Here is an 18,483-nt window from a genome sequence, read left to right on the forward strand (position 1 = left end):
CAAGCTCACTTTCTCCTCCAAAGTCATCTTGTTCCAGTGGTCAGATGTGGATCAGGATGATTGGAAATGACCCTGGATGCCAGGCAGTCAGGGTGATCTGTTCATCCAGAGTAGAGAGGGATTCTCTCAGTCTTCTATTTACTTTGTGCTAATTGTTCAGCTATTCAAATCAGAAGGTCAATCGATGTCCTTATTTGAGAAAATGGAAGCAAAATTAAAAATGGACCTTTCTGCATCTCTGTTATCGTCCTGACTCCTCCTCCAAACAAAGATCCTTTCCCTTCTCTGATCCTTCTCTTCCTCCCAATAAGGTTAATACAATAAAATCCTTTGCTTATGATTCTCCTTCACTCCCTAGACTAGTTTCAGCTTCTTTTTAATTTTTGCATTCCTGATGTCGTTTCAACAAGATTGTTCTGTCTTCTTATCCCTTCATTCATCTCCCCATCACCTGGTTTTTTTTCCATCTTCTGGATGATTCTTTTAAAAATCTGTTTGGTGAATTCTCTATACATCAATATTGGTCTCTTTAGATAAATCCCAAGTTTTCTCTTCACTGGCATTATTTCTTTTGTGTCTGTAGATTTTCATTCCTTATCATCTCCCAATACTCCAGGGCAATCTTTCCCTGAAGCATTTTAGTCTGTGGGATCCTACCTATCTTTTGGGGGTGGGGTGGGAGTGGTGAGAGGTAACTAGGCATCTACCTAAGATTACAGGAAAAAAAAAACAGGAAAGTCTTGACATAAATTTATGTTGAAGGAAATGAGAAGAATGAGAACATTGTACACAATTACAGCAACATTGCATGATGATCAACTATTATTGACTTAGTTCTTTTCATCTCTAAAATGAATTGGAGAAGGAAATGGCAAACCATTCCGGTATCTATATTAAGAAATCCCCAAATGCAGTGACAGTCAGATACCATTGAACAACAATATATATTTTAAATTTTTTTTATCTGAACCCTTTGAAATCCAATTTCCCCAAACTGAAGTCAGATCATTCCTGAATTTCCTCTCCTTTCACAAAGTCTAGGATGAAGTGTTCACCTTCCCTCAGATTCCCCATATTTCTACTCCAGTACTCAGTTTTTTTTCAGTGAGAATCAGATCTCAAACAATGTAAAGGTAAAGCTGAAATCAACCCATTTCATCTCTGATAATTTAACTAGTCAAAAAGTATGTTTTGGTTGAATCAGACAATCATAACTGAGTGAGTGGGAAAAAGTCCTATTCATCTCCTTGTATCAAAGCCACTGAGAGAGTGAGAGAAGCAATAATGGGCCTAAACAATAATTGAGGATTCTCCAACAATTCAAAGAGGGAGCCTAGTTGATCTTAAGGAATCTGGCATTGCCTCCTAAGCTGAAAATGAGTTAATTATTGCCAAGTATATGTTTACAATAGTCAGCAAGAATTTATTTAGCACCTACTATTTGTCAGGTACTGTGAGAAGCAGCAGGGATATAAAGAAGAGCAAAGCACTGTCCCTGGGCATAGGGAGCTCATGATCTAACAGGGGGCAAATAGCCAGAGAAAAGGAAACCCTTGTACCCTTCTTGGTTCTACTGTTTTTGGAGGAAATAATTAGTGAGAAAAATCAGGGAATTACAAGCTGTTCTTCCTGTGAGTAAGAGGGGGGAGGGAGGAAAGGAGACAGAGAAAGAAGGTGGTAGATCAGTGGAATAGATTAAGTACATAGAACATAATAAAGCATGACTACAGTAATCTATTGCTTTTTAAACCCAAAGACTCTAGCTTCTGAGATAAGACCTTCCTATTTGATAAGAACTGTTGGGAAAAACTGGAAAATAGAATGGCAGAAATTAGGCATAGACTAACATCTTATACCGAATGCCAGATAGGTCAAAATGACAACATAATTTAGATATAAAGAGCGCTAACCAAAAGCAAATTAGGAGAGCAAGGAATAGGTTACCTTTCAGATTTATGGGAAAGAGGAAGAACTTGTGACCAAAAGAGATAGAGAGCATTAAGAAATGTGAAATGAATAATTTTGATTACATAAAATTTTAAAAGTTTTTGCACAAACAAAACCAACGCAACCAAGATTAGAAGGAAAACATAAATCTGGGTAACAATTTTTACAGCCACTTTTTCTGATGAAGACCTCATTTGTCAAATAGATAGAAAACTGAGTCAAATGTATGTGAATACAAGTCATTAATATATGGTCAAAGTTTTCAGACAGTTTTTAGATGAAAATATTGAAATCATCCAAAGTTTAATTAAAAAAAAACTCTAAATCACAATGAACTAAGGAAATACAAATTAAAACAACTCTGAGGTACTACCTCATACCTATTAGAATGGTTAATATAGGGCAGCTAGGTGGCACAGTGGATAGAGCACCAGCCTTGGAGTCAGGAGTACCTGGATTCAGATCCAACCTCAGACACTTCATAATTACCTAGCTGTGTGGCCTTGGGCAAACCACTTAACCCCATTTGCCTTGCAAAAAAAAAAAACCTAAAAAAAAAAAGAATGGTTAATATGACAGAAAAGGAAAATGATCAATGTTGGAGATGAAATGGGGAAACTAGGATGCTAAGTTCATTGTTGGTAAAGTTGTGAACTGATATAATCATTCTGGCGAGCAATTTACAACTATGCCCAAAGGACTATAAACTATCCATATCCTTTGATACAGCAATACTACTACTACTAGATCTGTATTCTAAAGAGATTATAAAAAGGGAAAGACCCACATATGTAAAAAATATAATAACTCTTTTTGTGGTGGCAAAAAACTGGAAATTGAGGGGATGCCTGTCAGTTGGGGCAAGTTAGGGATGAAATAAAATACTGTGTGCTAAGAGAAACAAAGAGTAGGTAAAATTCAGGGGGAAAAAAAACCTGAAAAGACTTACATGAAGTGATGCTGAGTGAAGTGGACAGAACCAGGACAACATTGTACACAGCAGAAACAACATTGTGTGATGATCAACTATGAGAGACTTAACTCTTCTCAACAATACAATTGATCAAAGGACAATTCTAAAAGACTAATGGAAAATGCCATCCACATCCAGAGGAAGAACAATGGAGTCTGAAGGTAGTTCAAAGAATGATTTTATCACTTTTTTGATTTCTTTCATCCTTCTCATGACTTTTCACCTTTTTTCTTTCACAACATGACTAATATGGAAGTATGTGCAACACGATCATACATACACAACCTATATTAGATGATCTGCATTAGGAAAAGAGGAGGTAAGGGTGGAAGGAAAAAAAACTTAGAACTCAAAATCTTATAGAAGAACAAATGTTGAAAACTATATATGTGTGTGTGTGTGTGTGTGTGTGTGTGATTGGAAAAAATATTGTTTATAAAAAAGAGCAGTTTTAAAAAGAACAAAGAAAAATGTAATATATGTAGGAAAAAAAATCCTCCCCATTTCATTTAATAAATTTGCAATTAGTCTTTTTTAACCTTAATTTTCTTAGGCTATAAATGAAATAAAACTATAAGCCAAGAGCTCAATGAGGAAACAGTATTTAAAGAAATCTCATAAAAGATTGCAACATTTTGACTGTCAATCAATAAAGTTATTCATTAATATATAAAGATGTTATTGATTAATTTATGATTCTCTAACTCATTGACAAGGATCCAGTTATCTTCAGGACTATTGTCTCCTATTCTGACTTGATATTTTATATTATTCTTTTCTATAATATTAACTTTTAAGCCTAAAACTATAAAAATATTTAAAATATAGGATTAAAATAAAATGACAGAAAATGTTAGACATTTAAAGTTTTATTCCTCTGGACTGAGAAAGAATAGAGTTTTATATATAGAAACAGAGAAATAGGGGAAATTATTAACCTTCTTTGTGGCCTAACCATAAAAATTGCATAATATCTCTGCCAAAACTGCTCTTCAAAGACTATCATTTTTGAATAATACTATCTTGTCTCTTCCAGGTAAGGCACATCTTCCATCATCCTGGCCATAGTCCTCCTGAGTTTGTAACATAGAGAAGACACCTTGGAACCATAATTTCTTTCTTACTGATATATGAAGACTGAGTATTCTTTAAAGAAATCAATCTTTTACCAGAATTATAGTTTTAATAACTTTTACTTCGAAAAGACATATAAAACATTGAGATTTCTCCCTTTCCAAAACATGATTAGGATTTATTCAGTCCCTTATAGAGATAACCGGACGTATTTCCTCTTTTCTCAGGATGGTCTTTACTCTGATTGTTTTATAATTGTGAAAACAATTGCAGATGTAATTAGAAGAGGACCAGGTTGCTTCACAAAGACAGAACCTGACTTCAGATTCGCAAACTGGAGAGACACAAATCTTGGGAAGGCTAATTAACATTCAAACTTACAAACTCCAATTAAAGACTGAGAACCCAATTTTTTTAGAAAGATTTTATTTTGAGTTTTACAAATTTTCCCCCATTCTTGCTTCCCTCCCCCCATCCCCCACAGAAGGCAGTCTGTTAGTCTTTACATTGTTTCCATGGTATATACTGAAGTCAGTTGAATGTGATGAGAGAGAAATCATATCCTTAAGGAAGAAAAATAAAGTATAAGAGATAGCAAATTTACATAATAAGATAACCTTTTCCCCCTAAATTAAAGGTAATAATCTTTGGTCTTTGTTCAAACTCCACAATTCTTTCTCTGGATATAGATGGTATTTTCCATTGAAGATACCCCAAAGTTGTCCCTGACTGTTGCACTGATGGAATGAGCGAGTCCATCAGGGTTGATCATCACCCCCATGTTACTGTTAGGGTGTACAGTGTTCTTCTGGTTCTGCTCATCTCACTCAGAATCAGTTCATGCAGATCCCTCCAGGCTTCTCTGAATTCCCATCCCTCCTGGTTTCTAATAGAACAATAGTGTTCCATGACATACATATACCAGTTTGTTAAGCCATTCCCCAATGGAAGGACATTCACTTAATTTCCAATTTTTTGCCATCACAAACAGGGCTTCTATGAATATTTTTGTACAAGTGATGTTTTTACCCTTTCTCATAATCCCTTCAGAGTATAGACCCAGTGGTGGTATTGCTGGATCAAAGGGTATGCTCATTTTTGTTGCTCTTTGGGCATAATTCCAAATTGCTCTCCAGAAAGTTTAGATGAATTCACAGCTCCACCAACAATGCCTTAGTGTCCTAAATTTCCCACATCCCTTCCAACATGGATCATTATCCTTTCTGGTCATCTTGGACAGTCTGAGAGGTGTGAGGTGGTATCTCACAGATACTTATGATTATGAATTGCTTTGATCTCCTCATCTGTAAATTGCCTTTGCATATCCTTTGACCATTTGTCAATTGGGGAATGGTGAGAACCCAATTTTTGATTAAAATATAGGATTAAAATCCTTCTTTCTTCCCTCCCTCTTTCCTGTGTAGTTTGTATCCCCTGAGTGTATGTGCTGGTCTCCTGGGGGATACAGTGTCTTGCTGTTTAGGCATGTCTGACTCTTCATGACCCCATTTGGGTTGGTAAAGTTACTGGAATGGCTTGCCATTTCCTTCTCCCGCTCTTTCACCAGATGAGGGAACTCAGACAAACTGGGTTAAATGACTTGCCCAGTGTCATACAGTTATTAAGTGTCTGACATCAGATTTGAACTCAGGAAGAGAAGCCTTTTTTACTTCAGGTCTGCCTTTCTATGCTGCCATCCAAAATATGAGACTGGGAGAGGCAGGAAGAGGCAGAGTGAAATTCTCTTCTCATTTCTGCAACAGTTTTTCCATGGACAACTCCAAATTCCTTTGAAGCTTATGGTTTTAAAGCCCTCCCCCCCCACCCCCTCCCAAGGATGTGGCTAATTTGTATGCTCAGAGGATCACCTCTTTGCTATCTTGACTATTAGGAGGGTTCACACCTCAAGAAAGAAATCACAGGGTGTTACAAGATTTAAACACTTTGAAACCTCCTCCGAAGTGACTGCATTCTGGGATTCCTTCACTTGGGCTAGGGAAGAGGGGAGGGGAGGATGACATCCCCCTTTCTCTATCTCATTCCTTCTCTCTCTCTCTCTCTGTGTGTGTGTGTGTGTGTCTGTCTCTCTGTCTCTCTGTTTCTCTCTTTCTGTCTGTCTCTGCCTGTCTCTGTCTCTTAATGGAGGTCCTTCATTGGGGCATCTGACTTTCAAACAGGAAGGAATGAGAGGGTACTCTTCAGGGTATAGACCCAGTAGTGGTATTGCTGGATCAAAGGGTATGCATCTTTTTATTGCCCTTTAGGTATAATTCCAAATTACTCTCCAGAAAAATTGGATGAGTTCACACAGCTCCACCAACAATGTCTTACTCAGACATTCATCTCCCATACATGCTGCCCTGACAAAGGTCCACTTCTGACTTATAGGGGGACCCTGGGGAACTCCTCCCCCATAGTCTGGTTGCAGCTGTGGGAGTAGAGACAGAAAAGTACAGGAGAAAGAGGAGGAGAAGGAGAGAGAAGGTGGGTAGGGGTATAGGGGTTGTGGGGGATCAGGAGGAAACAGGATGTTTCTAGGACTCTACCTACTACTTCAGGGAGTCTTCAGCTCTCCTCTATGTCTTGTGATCTTTCCTGTCTTCTATCCCTTCAAGGAAAGTCTGGGGTTTGGCTTCTATGGGAGCTGGCCTATTTCCCATCAGAGGCAGCTGGGTGGTTCAGTGAATGGCTCAGAGCTCAGGTTAAGATCTGACATGCCTTCAGACACCTACTTAGGACCAATCACTCCATGGCTGTCTGCCTCAGTTTCCTCAGCTGTAAAATGGAGATCATCATAGCCCATATTTCCCAGGGTGGTTGTCAGAGGATATCTGTAACAATGTTTAGCACGGTGTTCAGCACATTTTATTGTTGGGGTGTTTCAGTCATATCCGACTCTTTGGGATTCTATTTGGGGTTTTCTTGGCAGAGATACTGAACAGATTTTCCATTTCCTTCTCCAGTTCATTTAACTGATGTGGAAAAATGAGGCAAACAGGGTGGAATGACTTGTCCTGGGACCACATTTGAATCCACCTCTTGGAATCAGGACTCTACCCATTGGGCAACATAGCTGCCTAAGCCTTGAGTTTCTCTCTTTGCTTGAAGATAGAGCCCTGTATCAATAAGCTAGGTCAAAAGCAGTGTTAGGGGCAAGAAGGGATTTTCCTGCAGGAGGGTCGCTCAAGTGTCTTATGTTTCTTCCCCTTATGGACTATGTTGATTAGTGACAAGGGCCCCAAAGGGTCAGCTGAGAAAGCTTAGAGGCTGGGGCTATCTCTCCCCACCCCCACCCCCCACCCAGTTCTGTTCAAGCCTCCAGCAACTGCATTCCCCTTTCCTTGGCTCCCATCTTCTTGTCTGACTCCTCCTTTGGATCTCTCTCCCTGTTTGGAGCAGGCAAGGATATCACATAAATATGGTGACTGAGGCCAAGAGCATTCTGGTAGGCACACTCATGCACTGCATTGAGAAGTCTAAGTCTTGTGGAGGGTTTTTTCCACCTGGGGCACAAGAAGGGGAAGGAAGGACTCAGGTCAGAGGCCCAGGGACCAGTGTGTGGCTGTTAAGGGAACTCCTAGTCAGCAGATCTGGAAGGGGAAGGGGTGCAACCTCCTTGATCTTTCAAGTTTGCTGCCTCCCCTCACCAAGCCCCCATTGGAGTCCCAGCCCTGGGACCCTCCCAGGAATTAGGAGACAGAGTTCTTCTAGGGACCAGGGCCACCTCAAGTCCTCTGCGTCCTCATCGAGGCCGTCATCATTCTTCCTGTAGTCTCACTTCCTTCCTTCTTCTTGGAGACTTCCTATCTCAGCCCCAGGGCCTTTGCTATCCAATTGGGCTCTTAGTTTTCCTCGGGCAGGGCCCTGGGTCACCAGATTGAGTAAGGTGGGCAGGGATGGGGTATACTGAGAAGCTTCAGCTCTCTCAACCTCTCCTATGACCCTGAACTCCAGGGGGTGAATCATGAAAGGAATGATGATGATGATAAAAAAAAAATGTTAACTCCCTCCCTGAGCAGCAGTCAACAAAGACAGGGCCTGAGATTCCCTCTGGTGTTACTAGATCACCAGTAAACTGGGCCTTCCTTGTGCCATAGGAATAATAAAAATAGTATTTATATAGGGCCTTCTATGAGCCAGACACATACATATTACCAGGTAGATGCTACTATTAAGCCTCATTTTATTGATGTGGAAACTGAGGCAAGCAAGAGTTAAGTTTCTTGCCCAGGGTCTCACAGCTAGTAAGTGTCTGAGACTGGATTTGAACTCAGGTCTTCCCAATTCTAGGTCCAGTCACCTGTCCATTTCAGACCTTTCCTCTGAGGGACATTGGAGATTCACACTTTATTCAGAGACCACCTGGGGTTGGGAGATCCTATCCTACCAGCCAAGGGAAGAAGGAGACCTTGGAGGGCAGCAGGAGGCCCCCCCCCAAACCTGGATTCGAGTCTCATGTGTGGGGTGGGAGTCCAACTCCACCTCTCCCCATTTCACAGTCACCCTCATTCCCCCTCCAAATCCCCTCTTCCCCAGAAACCAGACTAAGGCCCTGATTCCCAGGATTAGAACTGGGATTGCTACCTCCTCTGGCTCCAGAACAGATGTCTCCCAAAGGGAAGTCAGCCCCTGATAAAGGGTGGGAGGGGTGGGGTAGGAGAGAAAGAGAGGTGGGGGAGGCCAGGAGGAGAAGTAGCTCATCAGAGAGTAGGGTAGACCCTGGGGCCCTAGTTGGGTTGGACTGAAAGGCTGGCCTGCTTGATGGGGGGGGGGGGTAGAGAGGTAGGGATCCCAACCCCTTATTGAACAGCAATCGGGGACATCCCTTACCTCTACAGAAATCATTGACTCCAGCAGAGACATGGCGAAACCCAATGTTTTCTGCCATAGTAAGGAGGAAAACAACTGAGACCCTGACATTCTGCTATATCTGTCAGCTTCAGGATATATTGGGCCCTGGAGGTTCACATCCCCCTTGGGGACAAGAGGCCCCCTGGCACTCTGGGGGGCTGCTTTTGGAAACCTGAAGACCTAGTTCCCCCATTGTCCCTATCAGCTGTTGTCTTCCTCAGGCCAGACCAGGCTCTCCATCCTCATTCACCCACAGAGCCCTGTCCCTTGTGGCCTTCCCACCAGGCTCAATCCTGACTTGGTCCACAGACACTGAGTTTCCTCATTGGGCTCAGTAATGGGGGAGCTAGGATCTGGGAACTGAGCTTGTTGGTTGAGCATTGAGAATCCCAATTTAGGTGCTGCCAATTTCCCTCTGCCTAGGAGGCCCAGTAAAGCATGGCAAGTGGGGGACTCAGTGGCCCTCTATCCTGGAATGATCCCCCTCAAATTAGCCCCACCTAGAATTTGCCAAAGCGCCACACCCCTAGAGGGATCCCTGGAAAGCCTCCTTCCCAGCCGGTTTCACAGTGCTCCTTGGAGAGAATCAGAGGTGGTGGCTGGGTGACTTAGAGAGGGACAGGGTGGGGGAGCGAGAGAGCCACGACAGGCTGCAGTCCCGGACCAGCCCAGCCCTTTGGGACAGCCCCAGGCAGAACTCTGGTGCCTTTGGCTGGAAACACTTCACCATGGTGGACCTCAATTTCTCTTTGTGTAATGGGGAGAAATCTTGTCTCTTTAAACCCTCATCGCATCAGGATTACCCAAAGCAAACACCAGACTTGGACTCCCCCACAGCCCTCCTTCTCCTCCTCCCAAACAGGGTCCAGCCAGCTTTAAATAGACTGCTTGCCTCTGTGTGTGTTGGGGAGGAGGGGTGTTCTGCCTTCTCCCCTCTGTAAGGGTTCTGTCTCTCTGTCTCTCTGTGTGTCTCTATCTCTCTGGTTTTTGTCTCTCTGTCTCTGTCTGTCTCTTCCCACCCCCACCCCCCTGAGACCCGGGCTTGGTCCCCTCAGTCCTTAGCTATCTCTGAGGTGTTTTCTGGTCTCAGCTTCTGCCCCCCCCCCCTGCATCTCTGGGTGCTGGTCTCTGCCACCCTGGCGGATCCGAGGGGGCGCGGGCGGGGGGCCGCTGGGGACGCCTCGTCCTCCTCCTCCTCTACTTGGTCGTGCATGACGTCACCGAGATGTCCACGAGATTGGCCCGCGCATCCTGGGGGGGGGGGTCTCTAGGCCCGCCCTCACTCTCCTCCTGGGGTCCGGGCTCCACCCTGCCATTAGGAACACCCCACCCCTAGCTCTGCCCCCGGGGCATCAAAGGCCCTTTGCTTCGCAGTACTCTGGGGTACACCCCGCCCCCCGCCTCCAGTCTGGGGTCTGTGTGGAAGTGGGGAAGAAGGGGAGGGGGTTGGGCGGGGAACCGGGCTGCTCTCTCCTCCCCCCGGGCAGGAGCCTTGAAGGCCTCACCCATCTTCATAACAGAGCCTTGAAGGACCCTCCTGATCCCCCAGAACATGACCTTGAAAGACCTTTCCAGAACCTTACAGGTCTTCCCCAGTCTTATCGATGCCCTCCTTGGCTGGGCTCTCCCCCTAAAGTCCTGGATGTTTCCTTCCTTGTCCCTTCTCCAGGGGGCAAAACGCCCCCCTGAAATGGTCTTTATTCTTCCTTATTGGAAGGGCAGCATCCTTCTTCCAATGAGTCAAAGATCCTATGAATGCACTATCTCCTAACTTCTTGGGCCCCCCCAAGCCCACCCTACCTCTGTCTAATCTCCCTCTTTCTCAGGACAGAATCCCTCCTGAGGCCCCAAATCTCTCCTCTTGTGGTATGACTCCCCCCTGCCCCAATCTCCATCTCTCCCCTAGGATCTCTGGGGAGCCAGGAGTCCCTGATTCCCTATTGGTCCTTCCAGCTAGGTGTGAGACCTGCAGTGGCCACCAGGGGGAGCCCTGGCTCCTCCCACCCAAGAGAAGCACCTCCCACTCCCCAAATCTCCCCCCAACCCTAGCTCCGTTTTCTCCTCCTCCTCCTCCTCCTCCTCCTCCTCCTCCTTCTCCTCCTCTGCCTTCTCCTCCAGGGCCATCTCCTCAGCTCCACAGCACATCCCGCCCGGAGCAGTTCTGGGGGCCAGGAGGCCATGGGGGGGCCACCCCCGGGCTTCCGGCCCTCAGGCTGGGTCCACTTGCTCCACCAGGTACCCCACACCAACTTTCAGCTCCGACCTGTGGCCAGCACCTTTGCCCCCCAGGAACAGGACTACCAGCAGGTGTGGAGGACACAGGGGTCCTGGAAAGGGGCAGGACTGGGGGACCTGAGGGTGGGGAGAAGCTAAGGGGGGAACCTGGATTCCTGAGGGAGGGTTGAGTCTCTGAGGGGGTTGATGCTAAGGGAGGGGGATTTTGCTCCCTGAGACAAGGGGACTGGAGAATGGGCACCTGGTTGGTTGGTTGGTTCTTGTCCTTCGATAGAGCCCTCAAGGCAAAGGAAAGGGCAGGGAGGTAGAAATCTGGTCCCTTGGGGGAGGGAAAGGAGAAATGGAAGCACTGGGATTTTTCTGGGTGGATGTGGGAGACCTGGATTGTGTCTGGCGGGAGCTGGGGGAGGGTCATGATAGCAGGGGCTAGTGGGTCCTTTGAGTCTAGTTAATTAGTCCAGGTTAATTGGGAGGGTAGCTGAAGCTAGTCTGGTTGGCTCAAGGACCCCAGGGGCTCCAGGGAAGCGGGAGCCAGGCAGTGAATGCTGAACTATTTAGGTCACAGTGATAAAAACTGAAGAGCTGGGAGGCCCCCACCGCAAGGCTGGCACACACTTGCAGGCAGACACATATAGACAGAGCCACACACACATCTTCACAGGAACAGGCTCACAGCCAGCAATGATCCAGACACACACACACACACACACACACACACACACACACACACACACACTTCACACCTGGACACCTGGACAACATATACAGATGTACTCTCACAGCCACATACAGATGCAGTCTCATACACTCAATTTCACACACTCACACATGGAGACTCACACACAGTTGCACACACATACACACACAGTTCACACCTGGACAATCACAGGCTTAGTTTCACAATCACATGCAGCCACACACTCAGTTTCACACTCACATATGGAGACTCACACAGATGTGCGTGTGCATACAGACACACACACACACACACACACACACACACACACACACATACAGCCAATGACTCAAGGCAAGTCACAATCTAAAACAAACTCCAGCTTCTCAGTCCTCCCTCCTAAAGTTCAGTCCCACAGCAGCAGGTGCCACACTTGTCCCTAAGGCTTAAGTCCTTTGGTTCTAGGAAGCCAGAAGATCACTGATAACCCATTTTACAGAGGAGGATAATAAGGTCTGCAGCTCCCTCACACAGACTCAGGGTCAGAGCTAGCACTCTACTTTGGGAACTGCTTCCTCTCACAGGGAGAGGGTATCACATAAGCTTCCCTGCCTGCTGACCCAGGGAGAAACGTGTCTATCCAGGGTCACAGGTTCACAGACCCAGAATCTAGTTCAGGCTTAGATTTCCCAGAAGTCATCCCCTCCCCATTTTCCAGCTCTGTGGACCCTCTCCTCCCTTCTCCCTTTCCTCAGGCCCTGATGCTGGTAGCAGCTTTGGCTGGACTGGGCCTGGCTGTGAACCTACTTGTTCTGGGACTCTACCTACTTCGATCCTGCTGTCATTGTCGCAGGCCCAAGGCTGGTCCCCCTGAGGTCTCAGGCTCTCCAGATGGAGGAGGCTGCGTCACGTGGAGCTGTGTGGCTGCCCTTCTCCTTGGCTGGTACCTGGGACCCCATGGGTGGGGAGGGGCGAGGCGTTCCTAGAAGACTCCAGGGATATCCAGGGATATCCAGCCCTAGGAATGGAACCCAAAGGGCTCTCCCAGTCCCCTCTTAGCCTCTCTGCCTATAGCCTACAGGCTTCCCTCCTTTTCCTGGAACAGTCTTTGTCTGCCAGCCTCCACAGGAGAGTCTCAAGGGTCTTCTTCAACTCCTAGGCTAGAGTCTTTGAGGAAAGCCTTGAAGACCTCCTTCATCCCCTATATAACAAAGTCTAGATTCAGAGTTTTGGAGGCTTCTACCATTCCCATCCCAGAAGACCCCCATGAGCAGGATTTTTGAGGCCCCCCCACTCAGCTCAGAACCAGCTCCTTTGGGGTAGAGGAGGTGCCAAGGACTCCAGATACCACAGTCCCATCCTTTTGAAGGGGCTGGGGCCAGGGGGACAAAGACCCCAGGAGGCAGTGGCACAGCTTGGGGTGGGGGGGGATGAAAATGAACAAGGGGCCCTTTGTATAGAATGGGACAAGGACAATGGACTCTGGGGAACTGAAGGGGGTTGGACCCTGGGAAAGGAGGGAATGAGTCCAGTCTACAATGAGAGCTCTGTGTCTCTCTCTCTCTGCCTGGGGGCTCCAGCCGCCTGGGTCCCCTAAGGGGTCTGGGCCTCTGGGGAAGAGCCAGCCTGGGTCCTCTAGAAAGAGGCTGGGGTCGAGGTCATGCTTGGGACTGGAGGAGGCAGGGCTGTGATGGAACGCCTGCTCCTTGAGGGGTGGGGCTTCTGAACAGAAACTCTGGCTGCAAGGGGTTAACCCCTTAATTTGCATCACAATGAATTCATCTTGTTCCCACCTCTCCTTCCTCTCCTCCACAGCCCTGGCAGGGGGAGTGAGCCCTTTCCGTTGCCTCAGCAACCCAGGCCGAGGGAGGCAGGTTCCCACGGGCTATACCATTGGAACTAGAGAAGAGGGGGTGGAGAGGATGGGGAGGCTTTGGGAGATGGGCTGAACCATCCTCTACCTAATCCCTCCCCTCCCAGTGCTGGTATCGGGCTCGGTTTCTATGGCAACAGTGAGACCAGCGATGGGGTGTCCCAGCTCAGCTTCTCCCTCCTGCATGCCAACCATACGCTCAGCTCTATTGACCGGCTGGTGAGGGCATCTTCATTCTGACTTACTTGTTGGGGGGGGAACCCCAGAACCAGTCACAGAGGCTGTCCTACTTCCTCAGGGCTTCTACTCTTCCCCAGAACCAGCCAAAAGGGTTGGAATGTCCAGTCACAATCTATATTTCTACCCAAGCTAACCACTGGACCAATCTGCTCCTCCCTCAGAGCCTTCCACAGGGGCCGTTTCATTAAGTCAAGGACTCTACTCTTCCCCAACAACTGCATTTGTCACAAATATCTGCCCTTTCTGCTCTGAGACACAGGCACCAATACCCTCTCCTGGCTGTGTCTTCCATGCTCTAGGTTTCAGAAACAGTGGAACGCCTGGGTTCAGCAGTTAGGTCTGAGTTGACAACTCTGGAGGAGGTGATGGCCCCACGGACAGAGCTGGTGGCAGCTGCCCGGGGTGCCCGGAGGCAGGCTGAGGCTGTGGCCCAGCAGCTAGGGGAACTGGCTTTCTGGAGGGGTGTGCCCCTGAGCCCAATTCGGGTGGCTGAAAGTGTCTCCTTTGTGGAGGAGTACAGGTGGGCCAAGGTGGAGTCACCAGGGTCACAGGTGGGAGACATTCATTATATTTATGGGTAACATAAATGCCCAGAGAAGAACAATGAATCATTCCAAATCACACAGGAAATTGGGATAAATCTGGAATTCAAATCCAGGCTTGTCTGTACTCCCTCCCTATGTCCTCCTCAGGTGGTTGGCCTACATTCTCCTCCTGCTCCTTGATCTCCTTGTCTGCCTCTTTACTCTCCTTGGACTGGCTAAGCAAAGCAAATGGCTTGTGATTGTGTGAGTTTGCCACACCCCTTCACTTCATTAGCTAACTCTGGAGCCAGATCTTGGGGTCTCCTTCTTGGGATTTCTCATTACCTGAGGCTTACCTCTTTAAAGTGGCCCTTTGATCACCAAGGAGCTCTGGAGGGACTTTAGGGAATCTCTCACCAGTCCCCTGAACCCATACCCAGGTAGGACTTGAATTCAGGGAATTCACTCAGGAACCAATCAGTAACACTTAGGAAGTACTCTGATAAGCAATGACATTCTTTTGTCTATTCAGATATGTGAAAGGTTCTCTGTTGCAGAGAGGGTGGCCTTAGGGGTAAACCCTTCAGCACCACGGAGCTGTCCAGGACATGGACTTAGGGATACCCACCAACAGGCCCCTTCAGCACCAAGGAGCTGTCCACAGGCATAGATAGCTTCGGTTGGTGAACTGGGGAGGATCTAGTCCTGGGGACTTTGGGGCAAGGAAGGAGATGGGTAGAAAAATAGGGATGGATATTTCCTTTATGTATTAGCATGACAGTCATGAGTCTACTGGTTCTCGTGCTGAGCTGGGGATCCCTGGGGCTGGAGGCAGCTGCTGCTGTGGTGAGTATCTGACTCCTGGGTCCAGAAAGACATGGGGTTGGTAGTACAGCCTCTTGAGTCCAAACAACTTTCTTTCTCTTCCTTCCCCATCCTTTCTCAGGGTCTCAGTGATTTTTGCTCCAGTCCTGATCCTTATGTCTTGAACTTGACTAGGGCAGAAACTGGCTTAAATCCAGGTAAGAAGAGGGCAACCTTAGGGTTGAGTGCCACCTACTGGGGGCAGCTTCCTCCATTCCCCCAGGCTCACTGGGTCTCTCTGTCTGTTTTTGCCTCTCTTCCTCTTCCCTTTCTCCTACTCCTCTTCCTCCACAGAAATTCTCCACTATTACTTCCTCTGCAACCAGGTGGTTTCCAATCCCTTCCAAGAGGTGAGTCTCCAGGTCAAAATCTGAGGGAAGCCAAATTAGGAGACCATTGTTTCTCTTTTCCTTCCTGGGTTTCCTCTCCAACTCCCCCAATCTGGGATGCGATGAATACTTCCTCCAAAAGATGCACTTTGGGCATGATTTGACTACTGTAGGTCTGAGTTAGACCAAGCTCCTCTGGCCCAGGGCCTCATAGGATGTGTAATTTCTGAAATTTCTATAATTTTCTTGGGTACCTAGAATTATAGGGCAGTGGGGCCTCGATACCTAAGTCCCCAGAGTAAAGAGGATAAGGATACAGATGTCTAAATTCATAATGCTGTCTCCGGGAGTGGGATTTCTGGGTCTCCAAATGGAGATCACCACCTGAGTGGGTGAGAAGACCCAGGTAATGACCCCCCTCCCTCCCTCCTTCTCCCCTCCCCACACTCATCACCTCCCCTAGAGGCTGACCTTGTCCCAGCGGTCTCTGGCCAGCATCTACTCCCAGCTCCAGGGGCTGGAACGTGAGGCAGTTCCCCAGTTTCCAGCAGCCCAGGTCAGTAGGGACCCTCCTGGGGGAAGGAAATAATAGGGTGGGGTCTGTGGGAGAGGGCAGGGCTCCCTAGATTGGGTATTAACCCCTTCTGGACTGGAGGCAGAAGCCGCTGTTGGCCCTGGAAGAGATGCTTAATGTGACAGAGGGAAACTTCCATCAGCTGGTAGCATTGCTGCACTGCCGGAGTCTACACAAGGTGACCAAGCCTTCTGCCTCATTCATTTTCCAGTTACTTCAGCCCCTCTCCTCTTCTCTGGAACCCCTGGGCTCAGTCTCCCTCACACCCATCTATCCTGCCCAGGGCCCAGAGCTGTTTCCTACATCTCCCTCCCCTCTCCCCTGAGCAGGAGTCAGTTCTGCCTCCTTGACCCATCCTTTGTGGTTACCTCTGTCTAGCCCCTGCCTTCCCCTCCATTCTTTTCTTCTTTGAAACACCTTCTTCACTTCATTCAGACTGGTCACTCCTGCTTCCTGTGACTGTTCCCCCTCCCCTTCCTTCAGCTCCAAATCTTCCCCTGCCCGATTCAGGTGACCCACTCCCTAGGAAGCCTTCCTGGACTTCTGCCATGAGATGTATGGGATCTCTCCCCTACTCTGATCTCTCCTGGACTCAGTAAATACTGGGAATCCTAAAATGTCAGATGAGCCCTTGGAGATCCTCATTGTACAAATGAGGAAATTGAGGCCCATTTCAGGGCAGGGCCTCCACAAGGTCAAACAGTGAGTTAAGAGTCAGACAGGGACTGGAATGAGGGTCTCCCAGTTAACAGCCCAGATCTGTTGCTCTGTGACTCCCTTTACTGGGGTGGGGGTGGGGGTGGGATGTACAATCAATCGGGGGGGTGGGGGAGGCAACCCTGCTGATGCCCACTCTGGCCCCCTGCCCCCAGGACTATGGGGCAGCCTTGCGGGGCTTGTGTGAGGACTCCATGGAGGGCCTCCTCTTCCTGCTCCTCTTCTCCCTGCTGTCCGCCCTGGCTCTGGCCACGGCTTTGTGCAGCCTGCCTGCTGCCTGGGCCCACTTTCCAAGCAGGTAAGCAACTGGAGGTGGGAGACTGGGAGAGGGTGGCAGAGTTGGGTAGATTTCCCCAAGTGCCAGGATCATTCCTTATGAGGTGCTAAAGGGGCCTGAAAGAAGAAGGGGGAGATTTGGGGTGTATAGGACTCCTCAGATCACCAGGCAGTGAGGAGGAGGGTGCACAGGGGTCTGGGAAAGGAACAGAGTATTTTGGGGTCCCCATCTATCAGAAGGGGAGGGAACTTCCCCTCCTGCCACCTTCCCAGCTCTGTGCCCCGCTCCCCCCAGCGATGACTACGACGATCCAGAAGATGATGACCCCTTCAACCCTCAGGCATGTGGGGCACTTGGACACCTGGGTTCCCAGGCGGGCATGCACCATGGGGGAGAAGGGGGAAGCCGGGGAATCTGATGCATGCCTGTGTTTCCTGAGGGGGCTCCAACCCTGCTTGAGTCCCTCTGGGGCAGGGGCTAGGGGCTGGACTTTTTACTAGGGGGTAGGGGAGAGCATCTCCTGAAATGTTTTAGTAACTCTTTCTCCCCCTCTCTGGGCTGACAGGAATCAAAACGCTTTGTCCAGTGGCAGTCGTCCATCTGAGACTCCCTCCTTGGGCTGGGTCTGCTATCCCCACCTCTGGTGAGCCACAGCTATAATGCTTTCCTTTTTCCTATACTTTATATCCCATTTAGCCTTGGATAGCTTCTAATATATTCCTCTATAACCCGATCTCTGTTCATCCTTCTGTAACTTAAGACTCTGTTTATCTTCCATTCCTAAATCTCATTTGTCTGTTCCTTTCTCCATCAGCTTCTCTATCCATCCTTCTGTCCAATCCTTAGCCTCTCTTTCCATTCCTCGCTCAGTCTCTTGACCTTTCCTCTCATCCTTGTATCTCTTAGGTTCATCCACATCACTATCCACGTCTCAACCCTTCTGCTCCTTTTCTCTTTGTCCCTAGGAATCGCCCACCCACCAGAGAAGTTTCCCCTTCCCTCCCAGGATTCTTCTAGCTATGATGACTAACACTGCCATACTCTGCCAGCTCAGGAGAGTTGGAGTCCTTTCTGCCCTGAGGATAGTTCCCTGTCCTCTCTAACCAACATTCAAGTCTTGGGTCCAGGGATCCCAGCCAGGGTGAGAGCCAGGAAGTTCAGGGCCCTTCTGGGAACAGCCGTCCTGGAGAACCTCCCCCTGGTTTGTCCCTTCCAGCCCCATGGGCCCAGAACTCCTTGTGCTTAGAACCAGCACCACTAACTCAGATTGGAAATAAAAAAGAAGACTTTATTTTACATGTGTCTGGAGCTATTTTGGGGTTTCTGTCC

General features: G+C 47.9%; 1 protein-coding gene across 2 annotated transcripts; it reads left to right on the forward strand.

The window, feature by feature from the left end:
• Positions 1-10,963: 10,963 nt before the first annotated feature.
• Positions 10,964-18,433, forward strand: TTYH1 (tweety family member 1). 2 transcript variants are annotated; one of them, XM_074219871.1, is made up of 14 exons: positions 10,964-11,152; positions 12,512-12,699; positions 13,737-13,848; positions 14,169-14,389; positions 14,562-14,657; positions 15,167-15,239; positions 15,340-15,415; positions 15,552-15,607; positions 16,050-16,142; positions 16,246-16,338; positions 17,033-17,175; positions 17,449-17,494; positions 17,720-17,797; positions 18,120-18,433. In XM_074219871.1, the coding sequence occupies exons 1-13, from the start codon at positions 11,024-11,026 to the stop codon at positions 17,756-17,758; spliced, it is 1,365 nt and encodes a 454-aa protein (XP_074075972.1). In that variant the 5' UTR covers positions 10,964-11,023; the 3' UTR covers positions 17,759-17,797; positions 18,120-18,433. The 2 variants fall into 2 exon arrangements, with proteins under 2 accessions (XP_074075972.1, XP_074075973.1); XM_074219872.1 differs by lacking the exon at positions 17,449-17,494.
• The last annotated feature ends 50 nt before the right edge of the window (positions 18,434-18,483 follow it).

Source organism: Macrotis lagotis, chromosome 1 (assembly GCF_037893015.1).
Source record: "Macrotis lagotis isolate mMagLag1 chromosome 1, bilby.v1.9.chrom.fasta, whole genome shotgun sequence".
NCBI lineage: Eukaryota > Metazoa > Chordata > Mammalia > Peramelemorphia > Peramelidae > Macrotis > Macrotis lagotis.

What these genes read in the sequence shown, in the direction of transcription:
- TTYH1 (XM_074219872.1), top strand. Translation starts at nt 11,024, where the DNA reads ATGGGGGGGCCACCCCCGGGCTTCCGGCCCTCAGGCTGGGTCCACTTG. An exon ending in GCTGCCCTTCTCCTTGGCTG is followed by an intron (nt 12,700 to 13,736) that starts GTACCTGGGACC and finishes CTCCCCTCCCAG; the next exon opens with TGCTGGTATCGGGCTCGGTT. An exon ending in AGCAAATGGCTTGTGATTGT is followed by an intron (nt 14,658 to 15,166) that starts GTGAGTTTGCCA and finishes TTTATGTATTAG; the next exon opens with CATGACAGTCATGAGTCTAC.